We start from the raw sequence: 21,973 nt of genomic DNA, 5'->3' as shown, positions 1-21,973 counted from the left end.
CAAGACAATTTTCCTCCCTTGTATTTCGTTCAAGGAAGGGAAGTCTGAAGGATTAATTGCAACACAGGAGCAGCCTCACCTTCCATACCTTAATTAACAGTGTTTCTATCAAAGTGTTTTCATGCCTTTGTTGTAGACATCTGTTGTGTTCAAACCTAGTTTTTCAACTAGAAAGAAAACACAGATTAAAAATTTCCTTTCCCATTATTTTGAACTTAATTTTTCTGTTGCTTATGTATTAATTACTCTAGGAATTAATACAGATAAAATATAGACTTTTCTCTACACACAGATGAAATTAATTAATTGTGTTTGATACTTTGACTCTAGGCTATGGTGGCTTGTTATCCAGGCAATGGAACAGGATACGTGCGCCATGTTGATAATCCAAATGGAGACGGAAGATGTGTTACGTGTATATATTATCTTAATAAAGACTGGGATGCCAAGGTATGCACTAATTTATTTATATAACCTTTTTTTTTACATATACTTGATCAAGCACCTTTGCTACAGGTCTTTGATCATGTCTCTGTTTCTGTGCCTTAGTTATGTTCTTACATTATGTTAACTGTGGGTATCCTTTGCCCCACTGATTCAGCTGTTAGTGAGAGCAGATGGAGATGAGGCATTTATCTTCAAGGTTTTGAATGATGCCAATGGGACCTCCTTGACAGTGAAATTAAGGAAAAGTCGTGTTTTTTCATTTATTTTTCTTAATTATACATATAAGCATCTGCTAGTATCCAAGCCTCATCAGTATCTAATTATGCAATTTATCGTACGTTATTTGTATGGTAAACTCCCCCCTACACACATACACAGCTAGTAAATAAAGGGTATTTGAAAGATAATTGCTTTTAGTTTAATTCTCTTTATATTCTTGTTGAATCTTGAGTTTACTGTTTGTGCAACTAGATTACTTCATCGAGTATGCGTATAAAAAGAAAGATGCTGTAGCTTGGGAGCAGTATCAAATAAGCCAAGTGTTAATGCTTCTTACTATATCAGTATAGTTCAAAGCAGCATAAGTCTTTGTACCATTGTAGATATAGGGTGTAGAATAGATAAGAATTTATAACACAGTTCAAGTGGTCCAAGTATTTACTGCCAGTGACTTGAAAATCTTCATAGATGCAGTGACTATGATAAAGTAACTTTTTAATAAGGATTTTCCTAGCAATTCAGTGGCATTAGGTAGATTTGAAGAATGGATGTAGCTAACTGGCTGTATTGAAAGCATGAGAGAGTAAAGCAAAGATAGCTTTGTTTATTCCTTGATTGCTGTGCAGTTAGCTATGCAGTTATTCTCATTGTATATGAAAAAAAAAAAAGATAAAACTACTGATACTTCTATCGTACTTAGGAAGTAGCGTGTGGAAGAGCACGTAAGCAGTCAGCTTCTGTGAATTGGGTGCACCAGATATGGGTAACACAGGTTGCAGCTGAGAGTTTTTTTTTTCTTTCGTTTCTTTTCTTGAATGCTGTCCATTTCTTAAAAGAGCTGGATGAGACAATGAGGCTGATAATGTACTCACATAAAACTGGTAGATGAGAAGGCTGAGTCAGAAATGGATGCACTTGAAGCTTTCTGTTTCTGACTGTTCTTTGAAATGTCAAATTTGAACCTTCCATAATAAAATAAATTACTAGCCTTTTTTGCCATGGTAGCATCTTCACATATAAGTGCACTGGTTGGACTGAATGTCTTAAAATGCCACTTTGGGGCATTTTTAGTTGATTTACAGTTTCTGTCCTGGAAAAAAATTAATATGTACCAGAGTGTAGAAGTCAAATTGCATTTTCACAATGACTGTGGAAAAATTTACTAGCTGGATGTTTAATTTATGAACAGAGGTATTTCATATTGTGCAAAATCTATTTTAAATTACAAATTAATACATTGACAGATGTATTGGTTAGCAAAGATGACATGAACTTGTGCTGCTGTTAAGTGAAACAATCTCTTTAATGAGACAGGGTGAAACTTGGATGTGAAATACAATGTTTCCCTCATTTGTATTGGCAAATTTTTAGCCACCTGTGTAATGTCAGTCTTGTCCATTTTTTACAAGTGGGTAATGCAGCTAAAAACCAGCCAGTCTAAACCCACATTACTTAAATATAAATGGAGGTTTAATATTTGCAAGTATTCTGAAATTACTCACTGAAAAATGTGTAAAACATATTGTTAAATGAAATGTATCAACAGAAAAGCCATAGATTTGTAATTTCTGTAGCATCTGATAAAGACTTTTATTTCAGTTCCAAGGGTCTGAAATATTTTCAAATGAGCTATTCAGGATTTTTAAATACACTGAGACGTTGTTTTCAAGCACTGGTTTTAAGTATTTAATTTGTAGGTAAGTGGAGGCATCCTTCGGATATTTCCAGAAGGTAAAGCCCAATTCGCTGATATCGAACCCAAATTTGATAGACTGCTATTCTTCTGGTCTGATCGCCGCAACCCTCATGAAGTACAGCCAGCATTTGCTACAAGGTAGGACTAATGGACTCTCCCTGTTTTGCATGATGCCTCTTTTATCAGGATGTGACCGAATACTAATGAGAGATTAGTGACACTATTAATAATGACCTTATCCCAGAGCTTTCCACATACAGTTACAGTTGCACTATGATGAGAAGGGTTTTTTTTCTTACTGGTTGATTAGGCTTTTGTTGTGCTGCTGAGTTTGTACGAATATCTGATCTCTTATTTTGGGGAAAACATCCTCTTGGATTGATAGGAGGGAGGACTGGAAACTCTGGAAGTTTCTGAGCGTGTACTTGGCAGAACTGGATTGGAGCCTACAGAGCCATAAGCAGACCCCACCTTGGCCAAGGGGTGTTGTCTTATTTTTGTTCATTTGATTTATTATTAATTATTTATTATATTTTATTATTTTTATTATTTCTCTGTAATGGCTTTACACTCACCTCCCTTCCCTTTGTCCTTAGCACCTTCCTGCATTACTGGAAGATTGACTAGGTACTTCAGATTTATGTCCCCTCATGTTGGGAGGGACTTGTTATAAAACAGTAATTTCCAAAGTAAGCCACCACGTTCTAGTTTGGGAATCGGGAGGGGGCTGTGGGGCAGAAACGACATTTGATACACATATCTTTTCTTCCTCTGGACTATTAGAGGAGTTGCTCCTAGTCTGAGTCACAGAGGGAACTTGCTATCTCCTTTGTCCCTCAGTGCAGGGCAGGGGATGATGCTGAAGGTACCTGCCTTCGCTGCCCCCACACCCTGAGTGGCGTTTCCAGATAGCGTTAATAGGTAAATCACTGGAGTTGTGATCCAGACTTCTGTTGCCCATGTCGCAATAAGTTTGGATGGCCAGAGCACTGAACGTGGACTGGAGCTGTGAGGTAACACAAGTACTTTTGCAAGAAGCAGCTTGAAACTGCCATCAGTGAGTCCACTTGCAGCCTTTCGGGAGGCTGTACTGCTGTCCCTCTGCCCTGTGTGCTCAGAGCAGTCTCAGAGGGTAAAACGCCATCTACTAAAGCTCCTTAAAGTCTTTTCTATAGGCAGTGGAAAACCAGAGGAGCTGTGTAAGAAGGAGTAATTAGGTTTTCCCTTATGGCAAACATCCAAAAAAGAGGTTCTTGCAGTGTGACGCAGTGATGGACTTGACTAAGTAAAGTAAAAGATGAGGTCACAGAGGAAGGTGATACAGATAGAGACAGTATTACAGATTCTGGACAAGAACCATAATAGCAACTCATTAGGAAAAAGTGTAAACTTACAGCATCAGTGTCACCCTTTCAATGACTCTTCAGACCATACCTACGAATAGAAAAACAAAACAAAACACCAAAACCAAACAAACCTGCTTGCTTTGTGCTTTATGAAATCTTTCTTCTGTCAGGCTGCAGAAATATCATCTCATTTAGGTTGTGTTTTATGTCAAGTGCTTGCTGTTTTTTCTCTTCATACTTCAGGAGTTCTTTTTCCATCCATTTCCCTAGGTACGCAATAACAGTGTGGTATTTTGATGCAGATGAAAGAGCACGAGCTAAAGTAAAATATCTAACAGGTAATCTCTTGTTAATATCTTCTATGTTCTTTTTTCCTGGAAGAATAGCTAATTAGTCCAACCTCACCTCCTTGTCACCCACCCTGTGCACAAAGGGAAGGAAAAACAGTGTAAGTCAGAGCGCGAGGTTTTACAGGGAAGGTGATCCAGTGGTTGAGCTGCTAGGCAGTGACTTGGGAAATCCAGGTCAGTACCTTGTCCTGCTCACGCTTCCTCTGAGATCTGAGGCTGTTCAGTATTTTTATACGGGAGATAAAGCTTCTCCCTAGTCTTGTCTCCCAAATAGGTGTGGAGGATAAATACACCAGAGACTGAGGTGCTGCAGAACTGAGAGCCCTGGAAATAGTTTTGGTTGCACACGGTGATTCGACAAGCGAGTGCAACTTAACTTGACTAGAATGTCTATACTGGAAAAAACAGAAGCCTAAAATTAAAATCTGGAATCAAAGAATGGAGCTACTTCCTCCATTTCCAATTCCACGATTCTAGCATCTGTTTTCCTTTTCTGGCTTCTCCCTCCAGAGGAAGTTGATCTAATTTTCCTGTTCAAATTAACATTATAAGGAGAAACAGCCTAGGACTTCTGTCATGCTTGTGATTTGCCATCACGATTTTGCGTTTGTTACAGTAGTTTAAAAATAAAGCAAAATCGTGTGTACCGCAAGCGTACACATGCACAGGGCCGGTTTCTCCACGGTTTCGTCAAGAGCTCCGAAACCACTGATGTCGAAGACACGTGCCACTCATTTCCAAATGAGATTTCCATTCCTTGCGGTGAGGCATCTGAAGCGCGTCAGCAGCCCCAGAGCTGCCCAGCGGCTGCGAAAGCTGCAGCGTAGTTCAGTCCACCTTGGTGCAGCCGGTGACTTTGTGCATTTCGGGAGCAGTAAGAGCAGCTCAGCTCCTGCCTGGCTTGCGAAAAACGCAGGGAGTCTCTCTGCTCGGGCCGGACAGGCTGTCCCACTGCTCGGTGGTGACTTCCAGGTGGTCAGCAATGCCGGATCACGCCCCCCTGGTGTGCGCAGGAAACCTGTCTGTCTGTAAGCCCGGCTTCGTGTCGCACGCGTGTGACCAAGCAGCTCCTGCAGCCAGCCTTGCTGGATCAGAGCTGTTTCGGTTGTTTCCGTGCAGCTTCAGCTGCTGCCCTTGCAGAGAGAGCGCAGGGAAGTGGTTTGGGTGGGCTTGTGTCTGCAGTGAAGGTGCTCCCCTCATGCCCCCCTGCCTCACCAGGGTGCCCCTAAACTGCAGACACTTACGGAAGGAAGGCTGGGTTGGAGGGGTTGTTTAAATTTCAGTATCACTTTGCCCTGTAATTGATTTATGTCATCATACTGTTGGGATTTCAGTTTTCATTTGCAATTAAAATTGCATTCTTCGCTCTGTATCTGCAGCAAGAATTGTGCAAGATGCTTTTTGTTTTCTACTGGTAATAAAATACAAAACTATAGAATAAAATGTCATAAAATAGATTGTCATTAAGCCAAAAATTAATAGTTTTCTAACTAAAGCCATGCAGCATATGTGTGAATTTTTTTCTTGAATATGAGATACTGTGTCTGTTAATGTTTTGACAGTTTATTTGAGGGTACCTGAAGTTATCTCAGTCAATCTTTAGAAAAAAGGACAGAAGAGGTGTGGGTTGGTTGGTGGAGGGTTTTTTGCTTATTTTTTAGCAGCAAGTCAAATGGAACGTTGCATTTTAAAAATCCCTTAATTTCTTTACAAAGAAAGTAAAGAATATCTTCTGGGTATTTACAAAATACCCAGAAACTCCAGATATTCTGATACAGAATCATGGACAATATCCTCGGATTCTTAACTGGACGTTCTTAAAGTTTACCTTTATAAAGGCTGAGGTCATGAGCTTCAGAACGGCACATGTGAAGTGAAGTATCCAGTTTCCTACTTGGGCAGCCAAATACATACCTGCTTTCAGAGGCGACGAGTAACTACAGCTTGTTAACTATACAGAGAATGTATACAAAAAATACCCATTTTGCTTGAACGTAGTATGAGACAGTCTTCGAAGTACTCTCTTAAAACTAATCTGGAAAGTGATGTAGCAGTTCTGTAGACTGTGCTTTGATAAATGCTGAAAAATGAAACTGATTTCCTTTTCATGTTTTTGCAGGTGAAAAAGGTGTGAGGGTTGAACTTAATAAACCTTCTGACTCAGTTGGGAAAGACGTTTTATAAGCCTTTGATTTAGCAACTCCCCTTGCTATTCTCCCTGATAAATCTTGATGCTATCTATTAACTTCTGAATGTGAATAACAAGATAAAGGAAAATCAACAACAAACCAACGTTTGAATAAAGAAGCAAACAGTGTTTCAATGTTGCATCAAATAGAAGATTCTTCGACTGCTGAAGCATTGTACTATGTGATTGTGACTCCAGGCCTGTGACTGCTTATGTGAAGAAGATAAGCAATCAGTAAGAAACAACATATGCATCTGGACATAAATAAGTGCCCTACATAGAATTTGTCCATCCTTATATTTTGCCAGACCTGTCATCCAGCTGAATCCAATTCATCTCTCCCTTTTTTTATATGGTAAAAGTTTGAATTTTGGGTAATTTTTGTATGACCAGGTACAGTTTATCAAAATTGAGTCTTAAAAAAAAAAAAAAAGAAAAACTGAAAAAAAAAGAAAAAAATTTACAGTATTCTCCAAAATAACATGGATCTATTTTTGTAAAACTGTTCATACTGTTCTCCTCTGCCATGAAAGACCTAATTCAATGTAAGGGTTGCCAGTAACTGATAATCACTTTAATTTTCTTTACACCTTAAGTCAAAAAAGGAGCACTTTAATTACCAGCTAAAAACCTGATTGTTTTATATCATATCTCACACTAATCTTAACTTTTAAAGATTGCTGCTGTATTGTTTTTTTGACTATGTCCTCTTGAACCTTATTAACAGAAGCAAATCAGTATCTTGCTATTAGTAACATTCAGTTTGTGGTTTTGTATGTTGAATCCACGGAGGGGAAGTTTCTGTTTCTTCTTTGTTTTTTGGTTTGATTTATTTTCGTTTTGGGTTTTATTTTTTTATTTTAAAGTGATTGGCACTAAGTGAACTTGACACTATCGGTTGCTGTCATTGGCTTTGGGGATCTGGTAAATACCATCAAGTTACAAGAACATACAAGGGCTTTCCTAGGCTATTAGAGGTACCCAGAACCTCCCTATGTACTTGACAGAAAATTTTGAGCATTCTCCCTTTTCTAAAGAATACTTGCCACTCTACTTTCCTTTGTATATAAATTAATAGACTGTCTAAAATTCACTTTTTTAATTTCCTTTTCAAATGTTGGTGTCCCATGCAGTCTGTAAGTTGACACCTTGACCTATTATATAGTATCAAGGAGGTGGTCAGCACACTGAAGCTGAAGTGCATCACTGTAGGCTCCTTGTGCAATACATCTTTAGGTTTTCACTGTGCTGAAGGATTTCCCCGAAAAGGCACTGCCCTTTGACCAATGCTGAGGTATATATTTAGTAAGAAAACCTTTATTTTCTTTTTACATTGTTTTCATTTTATCAAGGAGAGGGGACATCACAATAAAAGTAACGTGCAGAAACTTTGATATTTTTGGTTTTTTCCTTCTTCCTTTTTTTTTTCCTGAGCTTTAAAAGCTTGAGAAAACAAAAGCAAACCTATAAAAGACAGCATTCATATTTACAGGAGTTTGAGGGTTGATCAACTTACCCACTGCAGTTTTCAATCTGTCCCTTATTTCCTTACTTAGCCAAAACAATGTGAGTGTACAGAAATATTTCTGTATATATTACAACTTGTGACAATTTTAGCATCTGTATAGTTTGTATTCAATTAGAGACCTTTTCTATGGAAAGCTCAGTAATTTTTTATTAAAAAGATTACTATTGTTCATGTAAAACATGAAAAAGCTAATTGTTTAGTAACAAACTGACAGAAAGGGGAAAAAATTCAGTATTGGTGTATTATTTAGGAGAACCAACAGAAATCCCAGTTTTGTTTTGATTTCACTTTTCCTTTTTTTAGTAAGTTCTTGCCCTTTACAGTTCTCATCCTCTTTCCTCTTTTCTTCCCAGAAAAACAGACAGGATAACTTTACTGTAAGTGCCTCTGCCAACCTGGCCAAGGAGTGCAAATCTTCATTACTGTCTGGTCTGCAGTGCATTTAGGCTACCAATGAAACAAGCAAAAAAGCCACATCTTTCTATTTCATCTTCTTTTAGTACCACTTTAACAGAGGTTTGGTTGGTTTTGTTTTAGAAATGTAAGCATAAGCCTTTAAACTCATTTCAGTCCCTCTGTAATTCAAACTTCTGCAGTTACACGGTGTATCAAATTCTAATCACACTGTAGGTTTGTGCTTGCCAGACAGGTTTAAAAAGTGCTTAATTTTTCACTCCATGTAAGTCATTACAATAGGGTCAAAAAATCAGTCAGCCGTTTCTTCCATGTCTTCTAGAAACTGTTCATTTCATGTCGGTTGAATATTCAGTCTTGAGCATCACCAAGCAGGTCCTTGTTTTGAAACTATTTTTTAAACTGTCTTATGATCTGTATGTGTCTAGTCCTGGTTAAAGATAAAGCTTCATAATGCTATTTTTATTCATGATGTTAGCCAGCTGTAAAATATGACACCTTTATCTATAGCAGGCAAAGAAATTCAGGATTCATTTACAGGTTGCCTATAAAGTTGTGTAATTTGAAAAGCAGTGTTCATTATGAAAGAGCTCTCAAGTTGCTTGTAAAGCTAATCTAATTAAAAAAGATGATGTATAAAGGTTCTTGAAAACTGTGTGGTTGTTTGTAATATTTGTAACTTTTAAAACTACTCTGCAGCAACTGATTTATAAATTCCCCCTTAAAGGGGGCATGTGGATTTTTGGTGGTTTTGTGGGGGGTATTTTGTTTTGAGTTTTCGGTTGTGTTTTTGTTTGTGGGTTTTCTTCCTTTTTTAAAAAAAAAAAAAATCAGAGCTATTTCTGCTCTGGAGGAGGATCTGTTTGTTTTGTTGTTTGGTTGGGTTTTTTTAAGACTGCTTACAGTTACCTGGGTGTGGTGATCATTTTCCCTCTCAAACAGAGAGCACCGAGTTTAGGCTGGCTGGAGAGTGATGATGGATATAGTCAGCTCTAGTTTTTTCACCACTTTCTGACAGGTATGTGAGATGCAAAATGAAGGTCCTCTTTGAACAGGATTTGTTACAGTTTAATGGGAGCTCTTCAGTTTTATGTGTCCCAATGAATTACCAGCCCTTTGAAGATGGTAGAAGTAGAGTCTACAGATGCCAACCCATAAGGAGATGCCACACAATTTCCGTAAGCTTTTCGATGAGCTTCCTAATTACTGTATGGTAATCAAGGAGGCATCTGGCTGGCTGTGCTTCTGCCTTTGCTCTTAACTCTTGTGAACACCCCCCCCCCGCCACGTGTGCTTGTCTGTCTTGTGCTGGTTCAGGAAGAGTTGTCTGGATCTACAAATGAGTCTGCCAGCCTTAGTGTACCTTTCATGGCACTTCGGTACCTGTTGTACTCAGTTCTGCTCTAAGGTGATGGTTCTTGCCTGTGTGTTAGGCTGAAACCTAAGTGCAGCAGCACTGAGCTGATCCCAAAGTGCTTTGAGGCTTTTACTCAGTGCTGTATAACTTCTTGCATGTTCTCTAGAAGTAGCCTCTTCCCCATCTTTGTTTTACTTTGCACGAGGAAGAAGCCTTTCTAGCACTTCCAACCATCATGTGTAGACCTGATTTTTTTTTTTTTTAATTAGCACATTGTTGAGCACAATATGCAGAGGGATCATTTTGCATAGTAAAGTCAAACACTGCACCAGGGAAAGATGAAGTCTTTCTTGGGTGTTTCTCAAAAGAATGATACTTGCAAATCTGAGAGGAAGCTAGATGACAGCCTCTATCTTATGTAAAACATCTGGCTGTACTGACCACTTTAAAGTCAGGAGTGCAAAGATCACATCTCTTAAGTCACACTTACAAGTATAACCAGACTGGAAAGTACCATTTTTGTGCGTGCTAAATGCTGTGAAGAAGAGGGGAGAGTGCTAAGTGACAAAAGCAAACTTCAAGTCTCAAAACCACAAAAGTCTATTGAGTACCTTGCCTGCAGGCATGCAGATATGCAGATAGCTGCATGTGCTTGCAAACACATAGTGGGAATTTATGAGTACTGAGCAGCAAAGACTTTGAAGAAATTCATGAGACTTAACTGGATTTGGATCTCATTTGCTTCATTTTTTGGGGGGAGGGGGTATGGATCTGCAGAAACTTGGGTCTCCCATCGCCAGCTTTCATGTAAAATACTCATTTAGCTTTTTTTGTGGATATAAAGTAAAGCTCAAATATAAGTACGTACTGCAAATGCGTTGAAGTCTGTGCTCTTATGGTGCTACAGGAGCTGTGTTTACTCTGGAGCATCTGCTGAATCTGAGTTGCCCGACCCTGTCATGGGGGTGGATAGCAGCTGACAGAAACAGGTTCAAGGTCCTCTGTCCTACCAGATGAAACCAGTTCCAGAGAATTAGCTCTGTTGACTTTTGCTACCACTTACTCAGTTCCATCAAGCTTTTTCCCCATAGCTTTGAAGTTGAGCGCATGTATAGCACAGTTATCCCTTTCCTGAAAGAAGGGGGAGGGTGGAAGGCAAATGGATGAGCCAGATACTAAGAGTCAGCTCTAAAAGCGGAAGGGGCAGATGAGTCTATCCCCAATGGGTTGGTGATTTGCATCTCAAGTCCTTAGCAGGACAGGGAAGAAGGAATGAGTTGAATAGAAATGGTAAAGTAGGATGGGAAGAGACTGATGCATAAGACCAAGATAAAACTTATGTGTAGGGTGGGTGTGAGGAATATGGGACATGCCAAGTGAAAATACGCTGTAGGTGTCTGCTTTGGAGACAAACATGAAGTGTAAGGAGAAAGAGTACACAATGTGTTTGCCTCAGGAAACACAGCTGTTGATGCATCTCATCCATCCTTTCTCTTCATGGATATGTTGCAAAATAGTGTATTTTTATCTCTCAAGATGGGAGGTTTGTAACTTTTTGCTTGCATTAGGACTTGGTTTCCTTGTCTGTCTTCCAGTTGTAAGTTAATTGGACTTTGGGGATTTTTTTTTTCTCCTCTAATTTATTAAACGTGCAGCTCAGGATTAAACTTCTATTGATAATAGTTTATGGGCTCTTCTGGAGAGTTTGTTATAACTACCTTGTATGTGATGTGGTGATAAATGCTGGAGAAGGTGACCAGCTCTTTTGGCTTGTAAGCCCAGTACCAGCATCTTCACATGGCTAAATGTTTGCAGGGCATGCCTGTCCTGGTTTTGGCTGGGATGGAGTTAATTTTCTTCCTAGTAGCTGGTGTAGTGTTAAACCACAACGATGCCTCACATCTGAGTGGAGATTGATGTAAAACACAGATGGACTAACAACTTGCCAGTATCACACAGGCAGCTGACTTGACTGCTTCAGGGCAGTGTCTAAAGTGGAAACCCATTATTTCTTTCAAATGCTGTTGGAGAAGGGAAGTAAAATTTCATCTCTGAATATTCACCGTGTGGATCCAGTGCTCCTTGTGGGCTTGTCTGTGTGTCAGTGTGGTTTGCCAGAGTGGAACCAGTTCCTCTCCTGGACTTCTTTCAGGGGCTGGTGTGGTTCAATTTTATTTTTGCTTTTAAATAAAAGATGAATCCAGAATAACTAAAATGCAGAGATTGGACTCTACTCACAAACAAAAAGCCTAATACCTGAATATTGTATTGGGTTGTGAGCTGGTATTTCGCTACCTAAAGAAAGGAAGAGTCAAACAAAAAGCCAAGCAAAAAAAGGTTCGGAACTATCTTAAGGCAAGTCACTTAGATTGTAGATGTATCTTGCTTACACTACTGTATGTAAGCGAGCTTTATAAAACTGTCAATAAAGATTGCATTGTAGCAGAGGACGTGGTGGCAGCTCTGAGAAACATAAGGGAACTAGAATTCAGAGCTTGATTAATTGCTGTTGCAATCCTGGGAAGTTTTTTGCATACAGTGAAGATGAGAGTGAATGTGTCAAAAAAAAAAAAAATCAAACAACAAGAAACCGCTAGCCAGCAACAAACGTAAATGCCACCACCTCTAAACCTAAACTAAAAAAAAAGTGCAATTGTGGCTTTTGGTGAGTGCAGTACCTTGGGTTACTGGAATGGAATGGTATTCTAGAACAAGTGTTTCTATTTGAGCCCCTGGCAGCATCTTTAGAGATAAAGGAGAATATACTTCTCCAAGGAAAATGTGATTGTGGACACCACTAACGTTTGGCAGAGGGAGTCGGGGCCATGGGTAATAACAGAATCTGTTTTCTGAGATTAGAGTCCAGTTGATGGTGTTCCTGATAGAAAAGAGCAAGGTTTGAGATGTCGGATTTGGCATATTTATTTTCCCTTCACTTCCCCTTCCCCAGCCACAACATAATAGTAAGTGATGTGGTGCTGGGCACATGTTCTGCACAGTCGCGTTTCAAGGAACAACCAAAAACTGGAGTAAGTTAACTCTCTTCGGTCTTAAATTTTTGTTCCATGTGGAACTCTTTAATGGGATGTAGGCAGCAATTTCTAAGCTTCTTTAATTCTATTTTTTTGCCCACCTGTGCCATGAGAACACTTTAGGTTTTTTTTTAAAAAAAAAAAAATCAGGCTTTGTTTAAAATAGCACAAGTAGGAAGCAACTGTATATGGTTAAGACTTGCTGCAACTTTATAACCACGCAGCATTACGCAATGACAGAACCAGGCAGGGCATGTATTTTATGGTAAAAATGAGCTTTACACAAATCCAGGAAACCGTGCAGGGTGGCGGGGGAGTTTGTGGGGTCCTTCGCTGCCTGCGAGCGGGGGCAGCTGCCCACAGTGGAGGCTGTGCTCGGGGCCACAGAAACGTTCTGGGAACTGGTTCCTGGGGACAACTGGAAGTGAGAGCGAGTGACTGGGTCCCCCCTGTCCCCCAGCCACCGGGACAAAGCCTCCCCGAGAGCCGAAAAACAGAGTTTAGAGTCCTAGAGATGACAGAGAGGCAAGTCACGCCATTTTCGATGGAGGATGCTGTGCTGCACAAACAAAAGGTATCTTATCCAAGGATATGTATTTTGGTTGGGAGGTTTTTTTTTGTTGTTGTTGATTATGATGGTGTAAGCTCTTGTTCAGATACTCAAGAGGCAGCTTTATCTACAACTAAACATCCACTGGTGCAGGGATGAAGGAGCAGGGGAAGGTGGTTGGTTACACGTCCAGTGCTTACAGTAGGTTTCCAAATTTGCTCTAGTTGCCTCAGGCAAGCGCGCACGGAGAACAGCAGCCCTGCTCCCCGCCTCGGTCCTTGCCATTCTGGCTCCCGCACACACGTAGGGGGCCACTCCTGCCCCCTCACTAGCCCACCACTTCTGCGTCCTTCCAGCCTGCCTCAGCGCCCCAGGCATTGCCCTGCGTCAGCTGAGCTGCAGGCTTTTGTGCTACACCCCCTGTGTGGGTGTTGGATTAAATTATAAAATACTTGGCTGAGGAAAAGGTTTGTGTTTTGTTTTTTTCTCTGAGATGAAGGCTGGCACCAGCCTGGTGCCTGCCCTTCCAGGTGCTCAGGTGCTACCCAAGCCCTTGGCTGAGAGTTGCAAAAAATGCCTAGAGAGAAGTGGCTACCAAGTCACGGGCAGCAGCATAGCTTCTGGCTGCTGCCGCTGGGCAAAAGCTCGGTGCAGCAAGCTGCTGACTGTCTCGAGGAAGCAAACGCGTGAATCTTGAATTGCTGAGGGTGCTCCTCCTCTTTTGGCAGAGGTGGTGGGATTACACATGACAGCTGAACTGTGGTGCTTCATGGGCCATACGCTGAATGCCATGTATCTGACCATGCTAGCATAGCCCAGGTGCAGTTTCATGCCAAGTGTGGGTAGTCTTTCTATTGAAGAAAGTGAAGGGAGACACAAGCAGCCTGGAAACTGCTGCAGGATTCACAAACAGGACGTCAATCTGATGAAGGACATCAAGCTGATTCATGTCATTCTCCTCAAAATGGTATCACTTCGACACAAATCCACAGCTACGTATGAAAATACACTCGAGACTGGCATCGACCCATCATATAACAAGCCAAAGCTGAGGGAGGATGCTTGCCCAACAGCAGGCACCTCCGATCCCTCTCCTCTTCCTGAAGAAGTTATGGCAATGCTTCCCCCCGTACCTGTTGTGAGGCTGGTAGGGACTGACCATGATCCTATGCGTGGTTCAGTGCCTGCACTGCAAAGGGGGCAAAGTGTTAGCTTAGTGTGGGAGCGCTCCACTGCAGGGCAGTCCTGAGGGAAGGTAACGTTTCTGCAGCCTATAAAGGGATTAAAAGGAAGGCTGCATTAAGGCAAGTGTAGGTATTTTCCTCCAACCTCAGGTCTCCTCGTTCCTTCAGGAGCTGCTCATGTCTAAAACAGTTTGCAAACAGCTCCAAAATCATGGTGGCATCGCTTACCACAGGGGACGTGTGACTGCTTTGACAAAACTGTGCTTCAAGAACCAAGCATCAGCTCAAATATTCACAGTAAAACCTCTTGGGTGGTGTCCTCTTAACTCTGCCAAATTGCCTGGGAAATGTTGCCAGCTAGCTTGAATAGTCTTTTGGGGTTTTGCAGTGCCTGAAATACCTCCCATTTCCTGTCATCAGATGCCTTTCCTGCCTTCTACATCTCTTATAGGTACATTCGAAGTTAATTACATCTGAGCTTTAATTCACGTCATCTGCAGGGCTGATAATCCTGCCCCCCACCCCCACCGTGTTGCTTGGCCAGGAAGCAGCAATTAAAACCTGTTTTTCCAGAGCAGGCCATGAGAAGCAGTGACCCAGCTACCTGCTTCTCTGCTGGGCTTCCTTGTACCTGTCTTTGTGTTGTGGCACATGCCTGGCTCCTGCCTGAAGTCCCCCATGGGATGGGGGGCTTGTCCCTCCCGAACACAGCCTGGGTGGTGGCAGTGATGAGAGCTGCCTGTGCCGAACCTTGCAAGCAGAGAAAGGAATGTGCAGCTGGAAATAACCAGATGGTTACAGATGATGTGAGAACTCCTGGGCTGTGCCAGTGCAAGGGCAACAGATGGATCTTCACTGCTGTCAGCTGTAATTTCACTCTGTCCTGAAGTGTTCATGGGGTTGTTAGGCAGAAAGCCAGGGCTGCAGAGGTAGAAGAGGCTCCTGGAGATGGTCTGGTCCAGCCCTCCTGCCCTGAGCAGGGTCACCTAGAACCAGCTGCCCAGGACCATATCCAATTGGGGTTTAGGTATCTTTGAGGATGGAGACCCCACCAACCTCTCTGGGCAACCTGTTCCTGTGTTCAACTACTCTCACTGTAATAAAGTTGTTTCTTACGTTTAAATTAGATTTCCTATATAGGTACTGCTAAATGCAAAGCTATAGACTAACCCAAGTAATTCTTAGCAACGTATCCTACAAAAGACAGCAGATTTGTGACTGAAGTCCCTTACTTGCAGCTTTTCATACCCTGCCTGGTAGAGGTGCTGTCCTCTGTGAAGCCCTCAGGGTGCTTTATCCTCAGGACGACTCTTCCCTTTGGATGTGTTCCTGTTTGCCATCTGACAGAACAGCCCAGACTTTGCACCATATCCTGCCACTGACATGTTATCTGGAGCAGCCTGTGCCAAGTTGCATGGTCCTGTCACACACCAGGGAGTTTGTCTTGATGTTGGTTGAAAAACAGCTAGTATAAGATGTGCTGTGCACTACAAATAGCACAGCCCCTACCAGTCTTGGGAGCAATACCTGCAAAATAGCAAGTGTGTGCTGGGTTACACATTAAACAGGCCAAAACTATTGGACTTGGTACACTGCGCTCAAAAAGAAGGGGCATAAAAAATGAACTGCTCTGGTCAAATTATTTCTTGCTTCTGAGAAGTGCTGCCCTTGAGCTGAACGAAATGGCCAGTGCTTCCTCGAGCCATGCACTAGTGCTGCAGGCAGGCTGTGTCCCACCGTGCACCGGCTGCAGGCAAGTGCTGCAGAGGCTGCACTGGCTTCTGCAGGTGAGCACCCTCCGAGCAAGCAATTTGCAAGGCTTTTTTGCTTTGTGCCTCTCTCTTGTGGTCTAACCCCAGCCAGCAACTAAGCACCACACAGCTGCTTGCTCACTCACCCTCAGTGGGGTGGGGGAGAGAATCAAAGGGGTAAAAGTGAGAAAACTTGTGGGTTGACATGAGGACAGTTTGTTTCATAGGTAAAGCAAAATCCACGCATGCAAGCAAAGCAAAACAAGGAATCCATTCACTGCTTCCCATCAGCAGGCAGGTGTTCAGCCATCTCTGGGAAAGCAGGGCCCCATGACAGGTAATGGTTACTTGGGAAGACAAACACCATCACCCCAAACATCCCCCCCTTTCTTCTTCCCCCAGCTTTATATGCTGAGCATGATGTCATATGGTCTGGAATATCCCTTTGGTCAGTTGGGGTCAGCTGTCCCAGCTGTGTCACCTCCCAACTTCTTGGGCACCCCCAGCCTACTCGCTGGTGGGGTAGGAAGCAGAAAAGGCCTTGGCTCTGTGCAAACACTGCTCAGCAATAACAAAAACATCTCTGTGTTATCAACACAGTTTCCAGCACAACTCCAAAACATAGCCCCATAGTAGCTACTACAAAGAAAATTAACTCTATCCCAGTCAAAATGAGCACACTCTTTCAACTCTTTCAAAACACAACCCACCCCCTCCTGGTGATCAAAATCCACTTACAAATGGGTGGCAGCACACCCACCAAATGGATCATTCTGGGAAGAAAACAGATAGTTACTGAGATGCTTCTATCTGGGTGGTCAGTGGGAAGGCAAAGGCAGGGGAGCAAAGCACTGGGGAGGAAGTGGAGTAAGAGCAGAGAGGCCCTTTGGCTGTCCCCCCCATCGGTAAGGCACCAAATGAAGCTACTAGAATAATTAACACCCCCAACTAAACCCTATTCCTATAGGTAAGGTGCTGTACTGGGACTTCACTGAACTCTAGTGCACATCTTACCCCAGGCTTTGTGTAACATCTCTAAAGAGAAGGTGCTTGCATTGAACACACAAGCCATAGTCCAGAGATCGGTGTCATTTAAAGAAAAATGCTTCTAAATTAAGCAATGCTGCTTAACTACTTCTTCTAAATTAAGCAATGGGGAAGCCAAATATTTGGCTTTTGGGTTTTGCTCCTTCCAACGTTCTCTGTTACACCATTTATGAAATGTCAGGTCTAAGACTTCTTAGGACAAAAAAGCAGATGAAATGGTGCAAAGGACAGGAGATGGTTGGGACAGAGACAAGGTGAGCTATTTAGGCCAAGCTGCTGCACCTTCTTAGAAACTTAATCTAGTCTTAAAGCATCCTGGCCTGGCAGAAGCTAAAAGGGAATGGAGAGATTAAGGCCATGGCCCTCTCCCTTTTTTTAGCGTTCACACCTACAGTTCACGACCCTTCCCTCAGCCTGTCGCACCCCTCCAGCTCGCTGGCTTAGCCATGGAGCCAGAGACAAATTCTGTGTTTTGTAAATGCCTCTGACTTCCTATGACTCCATCCTGCCTCTTTTGGGGAGCTGAGTTGATGCTGTGTGGTGACAGAAAATTAGCTTTTTCACTGCAATGGACTCAAGTGATGTGGTATATGTAGACCACAAAATAACCCTTTGGGGTTATTTGCTGAGCCCTGAACTAGAAAAAGGAGCTACTGGCTCATTTCCCAAGTCCCTCTTGCAGCAAAGTTAAAAGAAACACAGAAAACCCAGTTAGACGTGAATTCTACTTCTCAACTCTCAGCTAGTTGCAGACCTCCCCTCCCCGCCATTCCTCCTCCTCTAACCTGTTTTATGGTCCAGTCCGGGGTTCCTGCTGATCCATCTTCAGCCTGGTGCGCAGCTGTAGGTGAAACGCGAGGCTGCAATTCTGCACTTTCTGTTCCTTCCCTGTACAGGTTGGAAAGGAAAAAATAAGTATTCCTTAAGTGCAAGGAGTGCCACCTAATGGCCTGTGGAAGAATCCCAAAGCCCCACGCAGCCTGGTCTGCTGGTATTTTTTCCATATGCACAAGTATATGAAAACACACATAGTGTATTTTCACACACATCCTGAAATGCAAGTCTCTTCCTTGGCCTGTCTACTCATAAACTAAACTTTAAGGGTAATTTAATGTAGAGTCTTTATGTTCATATGCAAACTACTGTTTCTTTAAGCTCAAGACTTCAAAACAGCTGTAATAATCCAGATGCAAGTAAGAACTTGGGTATTTTCGTTTGGAGTGTAAAATCCATGAATGCTGGCTAGCAGGTAAGAAGCAGCTGATGGAGAGCAGCTGTTTCAATGACATCATTACTGTGTCAGGCAGCAACAATCATATGCTCACAGGGGAACGTAGGTCAGATGTAACCTCCGGAGGTCACCCAGCCCAACCTCTCAGTGGCCTTTCAATCTGAAGTAGCTAAATGCAACAGCTGCTGCACAGACACCGTGTTCAAGAATGAACTGTCTCCAGCAGCCATGAAGCAAACAGCTGTGGTAGCAGCCAGAGCAGTCTGCGTCACCCTGTCATCACCACAAATTGCTCCAACCACTTTAGGAGAGATGTCCATCTCCCTTTTTCTCAGAAACTCAGTCTTTGTTCTTTCTTGATGTTATTCTTCAGTAAAGCATAACTTGCTTTACTTTAAGGATACACAGGGATGCTGTGTGTATGGAAAACAGAACAGAATCAAGGAGCTCCAGAAGAACACACAAGGAAGAAGAAAGTGCTTACAAGCCATTTAGTCTACAGCACATCTTGCTGCTGCAGCAACAGAAGCTTGAAGTTTGAACAGCTACTTTGCATTTCAGCTGTCCAGCTACGACTAAGCCCTCTCTAGACTTTGATTTTGTAAAATATTAGTACCTGGTATCCTTTATTACTAGCAATGGTACAGTGGCAGGTAGCACGGCCCGTTTCAAATGAACAACATTTAGTTCTCTTGAAAACGTTCCTGGAAAGGAGGCTCAGGTAACTAACTCCTACACAGTTCAAGCAGCAACACCTGCCCTGACTGAGAAGTGCTTCCACCTAGACATAAATAGTCTGCTCATCAGCTTACACACAGGAATTGGGGCTGAACTTGCTGTAAGAATATGCTTCCCATGTGACCTAGATACGCCCAGTGAATATGAATACTGGTTGGACTACTGGAGATGCTAAATATAGAGGGATGGCACATTATCACTTTTAAAACATGTTATAAAGCAGACTATTTCTATTATCTATCTTCTTGCAGGATACTAATTTATTTTTATTAGTCCAGAGAAAAATGCTACTTCCAATTCCTTCATCAGAACTCACCAAGTATTATGAAAATTTCCTAGATAACATTTCCATAAAAAGTAAAAAATACTTGGAAATATTTGACCTTCAGGATTTCTTGCCCGATAAACAGTTTCAAAGCAACTTAAGAGCAGCCTCTTTTATAATAATGAAATTACTAAGTGACCCTCGTTTAGGTAGTTTAACTTCTAACAATGTTTTCTGAATCGTTCCGAGCAATTCTTGTAGATCACCACTGAAAGAGACTGCTTTTGCCTTTAGTTGGCAGAACCATTTGTTGACCTCTCTCATACCTGATTTGTCTCAAAAGTCAAGCTTGTTTCTCAGTTTCCCAGTCAGACAACTTATCTTGCAGTTCAGTGAAGCATGTTTGTTCAAGATCCATTACTAGTTTGTGTTGTTACAGACAGTATCTAAACTCGCTCCGGACAAAGTCAACTGATACAGAAGACTGATATTGTACATAATTTCTCACCTTTGACCCAAATTTACCAGCATATTTTAAAAACATACTGCTAGTCATTGTTGGAATTGTGGGAAGGACACTGTATTCAAGAACAAAATCTTACAGAAACAGCATTTACGGTAACATATCCGAAAAAACAAGGCCATGACCTGTTAGTAGCAAATAGGTCGCCTATCCACTCAGCTCTTTGTCACCTTTATCTCTGTGTAAAAGAGATCTTGGCATCATAATACTTCATTGCAAAAACATGCCTGGGCAGAGGTGATGTTTTTCCAAGGCTAGTCTGAAATTGCTCGATTGTTTTGAAAACACATCTGTTTTAGGACACTTGTATATTTGAGACAGGACTTGCCTACAGCTTAAGTTCCTCCCCCCGGCAGGCTATACTATTCACTGAAGTTTACAAGCCAATTCCCGCATTTGTTTCCTATTTGTTGTTCAAATGAACACTACTGATGTAAAAGACACCATTAGAAAAAAAATCCATTTGAATATAAAAATGTATTTAACAATACCCACAATCCTCCCTTCCTGAAGCAATCCTTTACTCTTACCAGTTGCAGTAAAGACAAACCAGGAAACCAATGGGAACAATCATAGAATGGTTAGGGTTGGAAGGGACCTCAAAGATCATCTAGTTCCAACCCCTCTGCCATGGGCAGGGAAACCCTCCACTACACCAGGTTGCCCAAAGCCTCATCCAACCTGGCCTTGAACACTTCCAGGGATGGGGCATCTACAACTTCTCTGGGCAACCTGTTCCAGTGCTTCACCACCCTCTGAGTGAAAAATTTCTTCCTTATATCCAATCTAAATCTCCCCTCTTTCAGCTTAAATCCATTGCCTCTTGTCTTATGACTATATACCCTTGTAAAAAGTCCCTCTCCAGCTTTCCTGTAGGCCCGCTTTAAGTACTGGAAGGCTGCTATAAGATCACCCTGGAACCTTCTCTTCTCCAGGCTGAACAGCCCCAATTCTCTCAGCCTGTCTTCATAGCAGAGGTGCTCCAGCCCCCAGATCATCTTTGTGGCCCTCCTCTGGACTGGTTCCAGCAACTCCATGTCCTTCTTGTGTTGGGGACTCCAGAGCTGAATGCAGTATTCCAGGTGGGAATATCTCTCAAAAAATGCTTCACGACGTGAGAGATCATTCATGACATGAATCTAGTCCTCATCTTAAAAAAAAAAAAAAAAAAAAAAAAAAAAGTACTTCTGAGTAGAACTGTCCTTGTAAATGTCAAGTTTCAGTGGGAACACTGACAGATTCTGCAGTTTTAAGAAGCAAGTATGGAAAATTAACACATCAAATAAAGTTTTAGAAGCAGTATTTGTAAAGTTTTTGTCCTGGTTTCAGCTGGGACAGAGTTAGTTCTTTTTAGCAGCTAGAATAGCTCTGTGTTTTGGTTTTAGTCTGGGATTTGTTATGAGCAGAACGCTGATAGTTCACTGATGTTTATAGTTGGCACTGAGGCCTCACAGATTTTCCAGCTGCTGTGTTCTGCCAGTGTGCAGGAGCACAACAGGATAGGGGGGAGCATGGCCGGGACAAAGGGCCCACAACTTCCCTTATGATTTCAACTTAGACCGAGAATTGAGGGCCAAACAGATCAATGGAGTATTCCATATCATGCGACATCATGCCCAGTATAAAAATGAGGGTTATTGGGAAAGAAGGGCCTTCGATCTTCTGGGGGCTCTCACTCTCAGAGTGCCTTCTCTCTCTCTCGCTCACTCTCTTTTCAGGCCTCCCGCTTGTCCAGGATTGCCCTGTCAGGACTCACCATGTCAGGACTTACCTGTTTCGGGATCATTAGTTCAGGATGGGATGGGTCTCAGTCATCGGGTAGTGAGCAATTACACTGTGCATCGCTTGTTTGTGTATATTGTTATCATTATACATACGTATATATTCATATATTAGTAGCAGTAGTATTAAATTGTTTGTGTTTCAACACACAGCTCTCTTTCCCTTTTCCCCTTTAATTCTCTTCCCCATCCCCTGGGGGTGGGGGAGGGCGAACAAGCAGATGTGTGGAGTTTAGTTACCAGCCGGCCTAAATCAGGACAGTTTTCCAGAGAAATCCATCGAAAGTGGAACCGTACTACAAATATTATGGAGAAGGCAGAGGCTG

General features: G+C 42.1%; 1 protein-coding gene across 1 annotated transcript in view; it reads left to right on the top strand.

Annotated features, from left to right (window-relative positions):
* EGLN1 (egl-9 family hypoxia inducible factor 1) overlaps positions 1 to 7,540 on the top strand; it is a 34,641-nt gene extending 27,101 nt beyond the window's left edge. Inside the window, exons 2-5 of the mRNA XM_086631566.1 lie at positions 331 to 450; positions 2,364 to 2,500; positions 3,979 to 4,046; positions 6,178 to 7,540. Coding sequence (XP_086487692.1) covers positions 331 to 450; positions 2,364 to 2,500; positions 3,979 to 4,046; positions 6,178 to 6,242 — 390 coding nt within the window. The 3' untranslated portion in view covers positions 6,243 to 7,540. The remainder of the gene's footprint in view (positions 1 to 330; positions 451 to 2,363; positions 2,501 to 3,978; positions 4,047 to 6,177) is intronic.
* The last annotated feature ends 14,433 nt before the right edge of the window (positions 7,541 to 21,973 follow it).

This window comes from Tauraco erythrolophus, chromosome 2 (genome assembly GCF_009769465.1).
Source record: "Tauraco erythrolophus isolate bTauEry1 chromosome 2, bTauEry1.pri, whole genome shotgun sequence".
In the NCBI taxonomy this organism is placed as follows: Eukaryota; Metazoa; Chordata; class Aves; order Musophagiformes; family Musophagidae; genus Tauraco; species Tauraco erythrolophus.
This window is presented reverse-complemented; position numbering and strand designations above follow the sequence as displayed.